Source organism: Carcharodon carcharias, chromosome 5, assembly GCF_017639515.1.
Source record: "Carcharodon carcharias isolate sCarCar2 chromosome 5, sCarCar2.pri, whole genome shotgun sequence".
NCBI classification, from domain to species: domain Eukaryota; kingdom Metazoa; phylum Chordata; class Chondrichthyes; order Lamniformes; family Lamnidae; genus Carcharodon; species Carcharodon carcharias.
Genome location: NC_054471.1, coordinates 141,188,825 through 141,201,554, shown reverse-complemented (window position 1 = coordinate 141,201,554; position 12,730 = coordinate 141,188,825). Strand labels below are relative to the sequence as shown.

At 44.4% G+C, this 12,730-nt stretch overlaps 1 protein-coding gene across 1 annotated transcript in view; it reads left to right on the top strand.

Annotated features, from left to right (window-relative positions):
• The window catches only part of kcnk3a (potassium channel, subfamily K, member 3a), an 84,254-nt gene extending 72,160 nt beyond the window's left edge, over positions 1–12,094 (top strand). Inside the window, exon 3 of the mRNA XM_041188559.1 lies at positions 11,250–12,094. Within this exon, the coding sequence (XP_041044493.1) occupies positions 11,250–12,094 (845 nt within the window). The remainder of the gene's footprint in view (positions 1–11,249) is intronic.
• The last annotated feature ends 636 nt before the right edge of the window (positions 12,095–12,730 follow it).

The following is a 12,730-nucleotide window of genomic DNA, read 5'->3' as shown; positions in this document are numbered from 1 at the left end:
CCCAAAAGAGGTTGGCCATCCAGTACAGAAAGAGGATAAATGATCTCATCCCCAGCAAAGTAAGGCAACCATCTTATCACTGTAAACTCACACACTCACAAGGCCATCACACGTTCACTGGCACCTCACTCACTGCCAGACCAAGAGACATCACCACTCACTCTCTCACACACATCCTCACATTGCCATCTGGACTCATCTCCTCTGGAGACTGCCTCCTCACCCCTCACCATCTTGAGGCCACTTGTACAGATCAACGTGTGCTCCCACATGCACCCTGGAATATCCCCCTTCTCCAGTACAGCCCTTGCCCTGCAACCTCTTCTCTTGTCTGAGGCCTCTTCTCCCACTTCCCCAAACAAGCCCCAGCCCTGCAGCTCTTGAAAAGCCACCCCCACCTTACGGCTGGTCTGATAGGTAGAGACTTGCCCGTGAGCCCTCCTAAAGGTGATGTGGTGCTGCCTGCGAAGCCTGGTGCTGATGACTGTGAGTGCTGCCCGAAGCAAGGTAGACAAACAAACCTTGAAGTCCCGAGTGAAGTGCAGCTCACCAGGTGCAAGTTGCTTATGTACAGTTGTGAAACATGTGGGCTTATACAGATGCATTAAAGTAACATTCTTAATGTACAGTGGTGGGAAACGTGGCCAGCCATGGCTGGGTGGAGAGGACGATCGCAAACTGGTTTTACGACTGCATGAAACCAATTTTTGACCTTCCCGCCATATTGTCCGCTCTTGCCCGCCATATTGTCCGCTCTTGCCCGCCATATTGTCCGCTCATGCCCGCCATGGTGCCCGCCGCCAACGGGATTAGAAAATTCCACCCAAAGAGGAGTATGAGAGAGAGGGAAAGAGAGAGACAGACAGGGTCTCCTCTGCAACACAACATGTGTGAGACCATGCTCTCTGACAAGTTGGCACCTATGCTACTCGGGTCCCTTGCCCCAGCTGCAGGCGGCTCATGCCTGGTGTTTCACCACATGCAGATCAGGCTTCTAAGCTATCCTCTATAATACACACAGTCGCTGTAAGTGTGTGAGCAAATGATGGTGTTTCTTCTTTTTCCTAATCTTTTTGCTCTTCCACCTCTGGCCTGGCCAGGTTGCAGTCCTTGAGTGCCTGAAAAGAAAAAGACACAAGGTTAGGGTTGGGGTGAGGGGAAGGAGGTGGAAAGCAAGAAGGGTATATGTACACCATCAGCAGTATACAAATCAGAAGCAATCATGGGAAGAGGAAAAGTGAGGTGTGAGAAGGCGGATTATATACAAAGATACCATGATCTATCGTTTCAGCCCTGCTGTTGGTCATGGCCTCAGCCATGTCTGCTGGAATGATGGTGAGCAACATCTCCTCCATCTGGTGAGGACATGCTGCCATGTCTGTTCCCATCGGTACCAGAGGTGCTGCTGCCTCTGTTTATGAACCTTCATGTCTTGCAAGAGAGAGGGATGTGTGTCAGCGAGTGTGGTACAATGGACGGTAACTTCCGAGCGCCAGGGCATCATATCTGGGGGGGTACCCCAAAGGTGTGCAGGGGAACCGCGCCCCCACCCACCCACCCTGCAAGTTCCCAGGTAAAGTTTACAATGCTATTGCCTGGGAAGTGCAAACTTCCCCTGGGCAACCACCCTTACTGGGAACCATCTGAAAATACAATTTAAATCACAAACTTCAGATAGTTCTGACTGGGTTACATCAGTAGTTACCCAGAAAAGTTAGAAGATTTAAAACCATGTCTACATTCTGGGTAACCATTGTACAGATCCATACTGATCCCACCACACCCCCACCACCAATGGGACTCACCGAACACCCTCTGAATTCCAAGGGACTCCCCCCCCTCCCCCCCATCCCCAACTATCACCCCCATGGGACACTCCTCCACCTCCCCGACCCTCCCCCCACAGGGACTCCGACTCGGATTGCCACTCTGCGGAAGTTCAGGCCCAATGTGTTTGGGTGATAAGTCTGTCATGGGTGAATAGCTGGCAATGTGTACAAGCTGTTAATGTTGGGTGTGAGGTTTGCAGCAGTGCTAAGTGTGTAAGGGTGAGGTGAAGCTCTGAATTTTAAGTGAGAGTCTTGATCAATCGACATTTTTGGTAGGTGATGCTGTATTGAGCAGTGTATGAGGCTAGTGGTGGGGCAGAATTTTGAGTTCGGTGGGCAGGTGCATTCGGTGGGCCTGGGATCAGCCGTAAAACAAGCCGCCACCTGCGATTGACCCCCGACCGCCATTTCATGCTGGCGGGCCAATTAAAGTCCGCCCAGCGTGATACGCGGCTCCTCGCTGGTCAGGAAGGGCCAAGTGGGGTTGAGGGCCTGTTGGCCGCCAGGTCCAATGGCGACCCGGCTACTAGTTTAAAAATGGCCCAGGCAGCCCCTGCGTTAGCAAAGTGATGGAGTTGAGTGCGGCAGGAGGGCAGGTTGTGTGGGCACTCAGCCCCCTGCTTTTTGGATGAGTGTCTCGCGGTCCTCCTGGAGGAGATGGCTGCTAGAAGGGATACTCTTGACCCCAGAGAGAACATGGGAGGAGGTGGCAGCGCTGGTTAGCAGCCACGACGTGGTGCTGTGCACATGGGTGCAGTGCCGGAAGTTCAATGACCTGCTGCGCTCGGGAAGGGTGAGTATCATGTTGGCATGGGTCAATGTGAAGAAGTGTAAAGGTGTGGACTTTCCCATGTAGACCTCAGGGCTGCAAGAGTCTGAGTGCCAAGTGTCAATGACACCGGAGCTGGCCAAGAGGGTGAGCCCTGGCTGCTTGGACTGAGTGAAATGTGGAAATCGAAACACAAGAAGATCAGTCATGATCTTATTGAATGGCGGAGCAGGCTCGAGGGGCCGAATGGTCAACTCCTGTTTCTTATGTTCTTATGTTTTTACGAATGCCTTGCAGTTCAAGGGTCACGACTTGGATGTGCCCTGTGAGGTGTTCTTCAGCTGTGGTTGGCCAGGCTGCAATGGCGCTGCAGGTAGAGAGCGGCCTAATTAATGCTCCTCTGTTGTTCCGGGAGAAGACAAGCCATAACCAAGCACCCGATGTCATCATGCGCTATATTATGCTCGAGGGGGGTCGGGCGCATGCCTGCCCTTTCAGCGAAAAATTTTGCCTGTGCATTGGTAGGATGTGACATTTGAAGAAACATTCACTGGCCTTGAGGCCATTGAATTTATTGTGGCATTGAACCCAGGTCCTTGGCTATATAGACTCCTGGCATTGACTGTCATGACTTTCCCACTGTCTTTGCAATGTCTGTTTGGATGCCATGTTCCCCTGTGGATAAAGTACACTCCTTTTCTCCATCTCCTGCACCAGGGCCTCCAGTGCCTTGCTGGAAAATTGAATTCTTCTTTCTGCCATGTTATGCATTCTTGTGTCTGTCCCAGGTTAGACTCACTTTTAGAATGGCTTCCAGCACTGTTACAGCCAAAATAAATTTCCCTTTTAAGAGGTGCAGGTTGGTTTTAAGTAGTGCAGGCTAGCTTCAACTTGTGCTAGTGTCTCATGATTTTGTGTCCCCTGCTCAGGGGTGTAGACACTTAACACTGCATTTACTGCTGGCTTCATGCTGCAATTACTTAAATGAACGGGCAGCTTGAAGTTTGCGAGCTACCTGCATCAGAAGCAATGGGCACAAGTTAATCATGCATCATGGACCTTGCACCCTTTTTTGGATGTCATTGAATGCCTTTATAGAACAACATTTTCTTAAATCAGAACTTTAATATACAACTGTTGTATCCTTTAAGTGTACAAGAGAGACATATATATACAGGCGCATAATACGTCATATCTCATCCATTCCCTGGGAACTAGGTTTAAACATATGTGAGAAATATAAGAGTTTGGTCATAGTACAGAAATAAATCAACACACGTTTTATAAATCACTTTTATCTTTTTGTGTCATGGAGTGAGAATTTTATTTTTGCTCTATGACTGATTAGTCTAACATGCTCCATCCAGGATAGCCCCATAAATTTAATTTATTGTGCTGGTTATAGAAGTTCATAACATTGGCACCACTCATTTCTTGAGAGATTTAAGCAACACACTGACATCTGTACTGAAGAGAATTAAAGCACGATCTGTGTTTAATATAACTTAGGCCAGAATATTGCGCTCGGCGGGCACATGCCCGACCTGAACAAGTGTAAAATGATGTATGATGACGTTGGGTGAGCGTCCCGACATCATTGCTCAGTCGCATGATATTTCGGTTGGCAGGTGTGTGTGGAAGCCCACAGCGCCCCTGCCAACAGTTAAAAGGCCTATTAAGGCCATTAAAGTCCCAATTAAAAGGTTTCCAACAGCAATTAAAAATAAAATAAACATTTTAACATTTCATTAAGAATGTGTCCCTGCTTATGTGGTACAGTCACATGAGGGGCCATGTGTTTTTTTACCATTTTATAAGTCTTTAATTTTCATTTTTTAAATCTTCAGCTCTGTGCCTCAAGGAACTTTTGCTGCACGCACCTGTGCATATGTGCAAGCTTGCACACTTGCCCTCCTCCCTCCCCACATATGCAGTGCCCGCTAGCATGAAATTGCGGTCCATCTCAACCGCCCATACCTGCCCCCGCCGAGCCCGCCCGATGAGGGCAAAATTTTTCCCTTAGATATTAATTAATTATGTTGCTTTGTCAAATAATTTGTAAAAATTGTGGAAACAGGGTACTAAGTGAAGTACTACAGCTATAAAAGAAACAGTATATACTTCAAAAATACCACTATGGAGTATCTGCTCCTTCCTGCTTGTGGAGTGAACTCCGTAGCCCATGGCTGAGTATTCACACTCTACGATTCATTAGTTCTTTACCCCATAATTTTGATAAACCATAAAAGTTATTGTTTTCATCTGATTGCATAGTAACAGGTTATAGAGGGAAATAACTATAGCGCAGACAGACATCTCAGGAACTTGATCCTGACTCAGTGCACAGAAGCTTTTAGAGTAACTCCAGGCAAACTGTTGACTTTTCATGGGCTGCACCTTCCAGCAATCCTGGTCAATTGAATGATGGATTGTACTATGTTTGTGTATTTGTATGCATGGGATAGTCACAGTGAAAATTCCACCTGATAAAAGTTCAGCTGGCAAGAGAATGAACAAATAAACTTTCATTCTATGCAACACTTCTCATATCTTCCAACAGCTTGCCCCAAAGTCTTTCATGGGCGATGCATTTGATATGCAGTCACAGTTGTTTGTGGACAACGAAGTTTTCACACTGCCACGCCATAGAAACAGCATATGGGATGAATGTAAATTCTTTCTTTAATAGTGTTGGTTAAGAAAGGAAGGTTGGCCAGGAACATAGCAGAAATCCTTATTCTCTTTGAATATTGCCATTGGATCTTTTACATCTATCTAAATAGGCTGATGGGATTTTGTTTTAATGCCTCATCTGAAAAACAGCCCTTGAAAACGTTCCTTTAAAAATATTTTCTGGATTATCTGCTTGATCAGCACCCCATCCATCACCTTAACCATTCTGCCTATTCACCACTGGCACACAGTGACAGTAGTGTGTACCATCTACAATATGCAATGCAGCAAGCTCCTTTAAAAGCATCTTCCAAAACTACAACTTCTACCACCTAGAAGGACTAGGGCAGCAGATAAATTTGTCCTGCAAATTTCCCTCCAAGCCACGCACCACCCTGATATGAAACTATATTGCCATACCTTCCTGTCACTGGGTCAAAATCCTGGAACTCCATTTCTAATAGCACTGCCGGTGTACCCACACTAGATGGACTGCAGCAGTTTGTGAAGGTGGCTCACCACCACCTGCTCAAGGGCAATTAGGGATAGGCAGTGAATGCTGGCCTTGCCAGTGACACCTATGCCCCAAGAATGCATACTTGCTTGGAGCTTGGGCATCAGCTATCTGATCAGAGTGATGTTTCTGTCCTCTGTTCCATGCTGATGAGGTGCACTCCTATTGGCTGCTACTGGGCATGATCCTGAGGAAGGTGTCAGTTATATTTATGGAATTTCAGGGCTATTGCATCCTTAACATATATCTCTGTCTCGTGTGCATCCTTTTACCAAGATAGAAATGAATCTGTATGAGCTCTTGTATTCTGCTGTCAGCGAGGGGTGGGACTCTGCAATGACTCTACAGCTGTAATACACAACTGGAATTTCCTAGATTGCTTAAATTGTTCAAAATTGACATCAGGTTTGTTATATGCAACTTTCACTGCAATGGATTGGCTTTCAGTTATGTCAAATAGTACAGCAGTTATAGTGACACTTTGTAAAGCGAGACGTTCACTAAAAATTAGATCACTGGCATTAATTAACCCACAAATGAATCATTTTTATGGAGTGCTGAACTTTTGCAATAAATAGTGGTTTTGGAACAAATGGTTTCTTAGTTCTTTACCCCAAACCCAAACAGATCAACAATTAACCATAGTGATTGTGTAACCCACAGAGCTGTTATCAGCATTGATTGTTATAAAAACATAAGAAAATCCAAACAACTGAAGACATCTTGTTCTTCAACTAGCTACATCCATGGTCTATATATCCAAGTATAGCTACTCTATTACGTACACTTATCTCTGCTTTCCATGACTACTGCACATACATGCATACACCTCTATTCTCACACACACTTATGGATTCTCTATAAGATAGCAGCTATACAACACCCCTGGTGGAGAGCATCATTTATTGGCAATGAATTATGGAAAAGCCACATCCCCAGCCCCCTATCTGCCATCCATGGGTTTTAAGAGATGCGCAGTTATGGCCTATGTGGGTCTGTAATTTCTTGAGTTGCACTGCCTATGAATGAGGCTTGTTGCTGGAAATGCTGGGTATGGAATCACCCTTTAAGGGCCTTCCACTATTTCACCTGAAAAATGCAATCAAACAGTACTGCTGATATCAATATAGACCACAACCCTGTTCTCAACAAATATGGATCAAGATTTTTTCAAAACTGTCAAATTACGCCAAGCTAACCTCCTTGTGGATTTGTTGCAGAGGTCACTACCCTGAGGAACAAAAGTGTTTCATAATCACTAACCTTATTCAAGGCTTGTGAGTTTTGCACATGCATTTTTTTTATTCTTTCGCAGAACATGAGCATCACTAACAAGGCAGCATTTGTTCCCCATCCCTAATTGCCCTTGAGGAGGTGGTGGTCAGATACCTGCTTGAAACGCTGCAGTTCATGGGTTGTGGGTACATCCACAGTGCTGTTAAGAAGGGAGTTCCAGGATTTTGACCCAGTGACAGTGAAGGGACAGCAATACAGTTCCATGTCAGGATGGTGTGTGGCTTTGAGAGGAACTTGCAGGAGTTGATGTTCCCAGGCGTCTGATGCCTTGTCCTTCTAGTTGGTAGAGGTCATAGGTTTGGAAGGTGCTAGTGAAAGTGCCTTGGTGAGTTGCCGCAGTACATGTTACCATTGTGCATCGATGGTGGAAGGAGTGAATGTTTAAAGTGGTGGATGAGGTGCCGATCATGATCAAACGGAACACTTTGTGTTGAATTGTGTTGAGCTTTTTGAGTGTTGATGGAGCCGTACTCATCCAGGCAAATGTAGAATATTTCATCAGATTCTTGACTTGTGCCTTGGTATATAGGCTTTAGGGAGTCAGGAGGTGAGTTACTCACTGCAGAATTCCCAGCATTGGCCATGTTAGCCTTATGGTCATCATATAAGTTTAATAGCTTTATTTATTTCATCCTTATCATATAGCATCGTATCACTCTATAGTACTTTGTCCAGTGGAAATATGTTTAGTTACTTTAGCCTGTTCCATAACTTAACTATTTTAGTTAACAGTAACATCTTTCACACACTGCTTTTAGCTTTTAAATATTTTCTGCAATCATGAATTAAAGAGTATATTATGAGTATTTTAAATTTTCATTATTCCATAAAATAATCCAAGTGAAAATAGTAGCATAAAAACAGGAATTGCATACCAGCATCTGTGGAGACAGAAACAGTGATCTATTCTCCTCTGGATATTGTCCATCCACAGCCTTTAGACTCATAGACTCCAAATCCAAACTGCCCACGCTACCTCCTTCCCAAAATCCACAGATATCCACAGTTCTAATGTACTCATTGGCCCAGCCTGCTTGTGCCCCACAGAACTGATTTCTTCTTTCCTCAACTTTTTTTCTCTCCTTTTCTTTCCACCTACATCCATGACACTTCCAGCATCCTCTGCCATTTCAGCAATTTCCAGTTTCCTTACCCTAGTGTCTCGTCTTCATCCCTTTACATATCCCCCAACAGAGTGGTCTGTGAACTGTCTGCTTCTTCCATCAACAGACGCAGCCAGTTCTCATCAACCACCAATCTCCTTCAACTGGCTGAACATGTCCTCACATTGGACAACTTCTCCTTTAGCTCTACTTACTGCCTTTACAAATAAAATATGTTCTGTATGGGTCCTAGTCATGCCTGCCTTGTTGTGGAAACATTCTTTGTTGTGGTCCTGCACAGGTCCTTTTCCTCACCTCTTTTACTGGTACATTGATGACTGTATTGGTGTCACATCCTGCTCTGAACTGTCCTGAACTGGTAAATTTCATCAGCCCTTCTTCCAATTTCCACCCTTCCCTCACCTCACCTTCATATGGTCCATTGCCGACTCTTTCCTTCCTTTCCTTGACTTCTCTGGCCCAGATTTTTGTCCCCAGGTGGGTTTGCCACGTTGGGAGATATCATGGCTCGGTGAACCCAACATTTAAAAATGCCCGCCTGCAGGTCGGATTTTCGGTCGAGAGTTGGGGCAGGCAACTCTGGAACGAATGCAAAGGCTGCCAGGTGTGGATGCTGTGCTCTGGCATTGTGTTTAAATAAATAAAAATAATAATTAAAAAAAAATCCCACCAATGCCCCTATAACACCAATGCCAAGTGTGTGCCCCTCTATCCACCCTCATTTCCCCATAACCCTATGCCAACTTAGTGCCAACTCATGCCAACCCATGCCCACACCCACTACCCTTTGCACTTACCCCCTCCATGCCAACTTACCTAATATTCTTGGACAGTTCCTTGACAGGATTGACATTTCCTGGACAGCTTTGACAGGGTTTACAGATTTGACAGCTTTTACAGGGCAGCTTTGAGAGGTTTGACCACTGAATGGCTCCTTGACAGCATGACTGAATTTAATGCTTCCTTGACAGCTGGACAGCTCTTTAACACTTCCATGGCAGCTGGACAGTTCTTTGACAGCTGGACAGTTCTTTGACATCTTCACTGTTCCAATGAGTTTGTACATAAAAAGCGCATAATTATGTTCACTCTTAACAATCCCAAAGGATGCTTTATCTCTCTTAAAGGTATCCCAGAACCCTATCCAAAGGGGTACATTACCTCTCCAAATGCTATCCTGGCTATCCAAATGCATTCGCCAAGTTCAGATCTCCTCTTACCTGTTCTAATCTGCATACTCCAGATTCTACACTCCTCACCTTCCAAAATCCCACTTCAGTGGAGGCAGCTGGTGATCTAAACACTGCGAATCTACAGCATTAATCTGCGAATCGTGCATATGTGAACCCTGGCCCAACTCCAGTCCTGCCCACGCGAAGATGAGAAATGCCGGGTTTGAGGGTGGGACTTAGAATTATTGGCCATTTCCAGGATTTTCACCACAATGGAAATGTCCTCCATCTTGGCAAATTTCTGAGGATAGGCTGTCGACCAAAATTCACTATAACCCATTGAATCCTACAGCTACTTCAACTGCACCTCTTCACGCCCCGCTTGCTCTAAGGACTCTGTTCCATTCTCCCACTTTCTTCACCTCCATTGTATCTGTTCCAACAATGCAACTTTCCATAATAGTGCTTCTGAAATGTCTTCCTTCTTCCTCAAGTGAGAACTTCCCCCTCACCTTGGTTGACAGGGCTTTTGACTGTGTCTGTTCCATTTCCTGCACTTCTGGTCTCACCCTTTGCCCCCCCACCCCCTTCCCCCACCCCCACAGCCCAGAATCATGATAGGATTCCTGTGGTCCTCACCTTCCACCCCATCGGTCTCCATGTTCAATGGATCATCCTCCATCATTTCCACCTTCTCCAGCCTGATGCCATCACCAAACACATCTTCCCCTCCCCTTTCAGCATTGTGGAGGGACTGTTGCCTCTGTGATATGCTTGTCCACTCCTCAATCATCCCCAACATTCTCACCCCTTCCCATGACACCTTCCGATGCTAGCATAGGAGATGCATCACTCGCCCTTTTATCTCCTCTCTTCTCACTGTCTGAGATTCTAAACAATCTTTCCTGTTGAAAAAGCGATTTACTTGTACTTCTTTCAATGTAGTACACTGTATTTTCTGTTCAAGATGTGGTTTTCTCTCAACTGGGGAGACTAAATACCGACTAGGCAATTTCTTTGCGCAACATTTCCATTCAGTCCATAATAGTGACGCCGGGATTCTGGTTGGTTGTCACTTTAATCCTCCGCACTGCTCCACTCCGAACTTTCTGTCCTCGGCTTCTGCACTGTTACAAAGAAGCTCGATATAAGCTCCAGGAAAAGCATGTCATCTTTTAACTAGGTACTAAAGAGCCTTCTGGACTCAACATTGAGTTTACCAATTTCAGCTAATTCCCCCTTCCCCTTTCATTTGGAAGGCAGCTGTTGGTAGTGGTCCTGCTTTCCCCATTTACACTTCCTTTACTTGTCCTTTACTTGTCTATTTTTGCCTTGCGCCATCATTCCTTTTGTCATTTAAGCTCTCCTGTCTTCCACCCAATTGCAGGAATTCCCCTTTTTTCCTTTCCTCTCCCTTTCCTACCTGCTTTGCTTAAAAACTGTTATATCTAAGCACTCCCAGTTTTGATGAAAGGTCATCAACCTTAAACGTTAACTCTGTTTCTCCCTTCACAACTGCCAGACCTGCTGAGTATTTCCAGCATTTTCTGTGTTTATTCCAGACTTCCAGTGTGCACAGTGTTTTGCTGTTGCAAATTCTAGCAGTTAGTATCTAGTCAATCTGTCTTGGTTGTCTCTGTTTGCAAGTAAGAACGTGACATGCAAAATGTGGGTTTTCCTTGCTTTGCACTCGCAAGGTTTTCAAAGACATTAGTGAGAAATTATGTCCCCTTTAATGTTCTGGACAAAACTATTTTGTAGCAGGTTTATTGGATACTTTAATGCAAAGTTTCCTGACTAATGTAATAAAATTAGCTTTATTGATATTAAATCCTAAATGTTAACAAATGAATGTAAATTTTTCTTTGGCAGGGTATGGCCATGCTGCTCCAAGCACTGATGGAGGGAAGATTTTCTGTATGTTTTATGCCCTGCTTGGGATTCCACTCACCCTGGTCATGTTTCAGAGTATGGGAGAAAGAATCAATACATTTGTCAAGTATCTCTTACACAGAATCAAGAAGTGCCTTAGGATGAAACGAACAGAAGTCTCCATGGCAAACATGGTCATCATTGGTTTTTTCTCTTGCATTAGCACCTTATGTATTGGTGCTGCTGCATTCTCATATTATGAGGATTGGACTTTTTTCCATGCTTATTACTATTGCTTCATCACACTCACCACCATCGGCTTTGGGGACTACGTGGCTCTACAGAAACATGATGCTCTTCAAAAGAACCCTCACTATGTGGCATTTAGCTTTGTCTACATTTTGACAGGCCTGACAGTAATTGGAGCTTTCCTCAATCTGGTAGTTCTGAGATTTATGACGATGAATGCAGAAGATGAAAAACGTGATGCAGAGCAGAAAGCCTTGTTAATAAGAAATGGACAAAGTACCATTCGTACAACAGAAACCTCTGGGAACTTCCGGAACATGTATGCAGAGGTTCTTCATTTTCACTCCATGTGTTCATGTCTCTGGTATAAGAGTCGTGAGAAGTTGCATTATTCAATTCCTATGATCATCCCCAGAGATATATCGACATCCAACACTTGCATCGAACAGAGTGATGCATCTCCAAATAGGCTTCCTGAAAATTTTTCAAATGGATGCGTGTGTAATCTGCACAGATCTACTATTAGCTCTGTGTCTACAGGACTACACAGCTTATCTGCCATCAGAGGACTAATGAAAAGAAGAAGTTCTGTATAATAAGGATTCAACAGATTAGTTCAGATATTAATGGATGTCATGTATATAATTAACAGTATCTACAAGTTAGTAAGTCAATTGGACCATATTCATTTTGTTTAATATCTTACCACGTGAAAATCAAAGATGTTTATTCAAAAAAAGTTGGAAGGAAACATATCAGTTATGGTGTTTGCCTTGGGATTTATACTAAGCTTGAGAAAAAATGCAAACAAACTGCCTAGTGCACGAGCAAATACAGGGATGGAAACATTTTTTTTAAAAAGAGCATCTGTCCCTGGAAATGGTACCAGAAAACTGCAGCTTATCCTAATTTAATTCCACCTGGGATAAACATTTGACATATCGTCAGCTGCATTTAATAAATACCCTGATTCAATGAATCACCATCTATAGTAAACAGATTTAAAGGTCTCAAATTGCTTGCAGTGTTACTTAATGGTAATACTGCTCACATATAATGAGTAGTGTTATTATGCAGTTCAGGATATTCAAATCTGTCAAAGCCAAAGCTGGTGTCAAAATATTTACTTTTAATACCAGAGAGTGGGAGCTTGGAATAAAACTGGGAGTCAAGAGGAAGAGAGTGGCAGGAGCTGGAACTGAAGGCAGGAGCCAAGGCTGTGAGTGTAACGG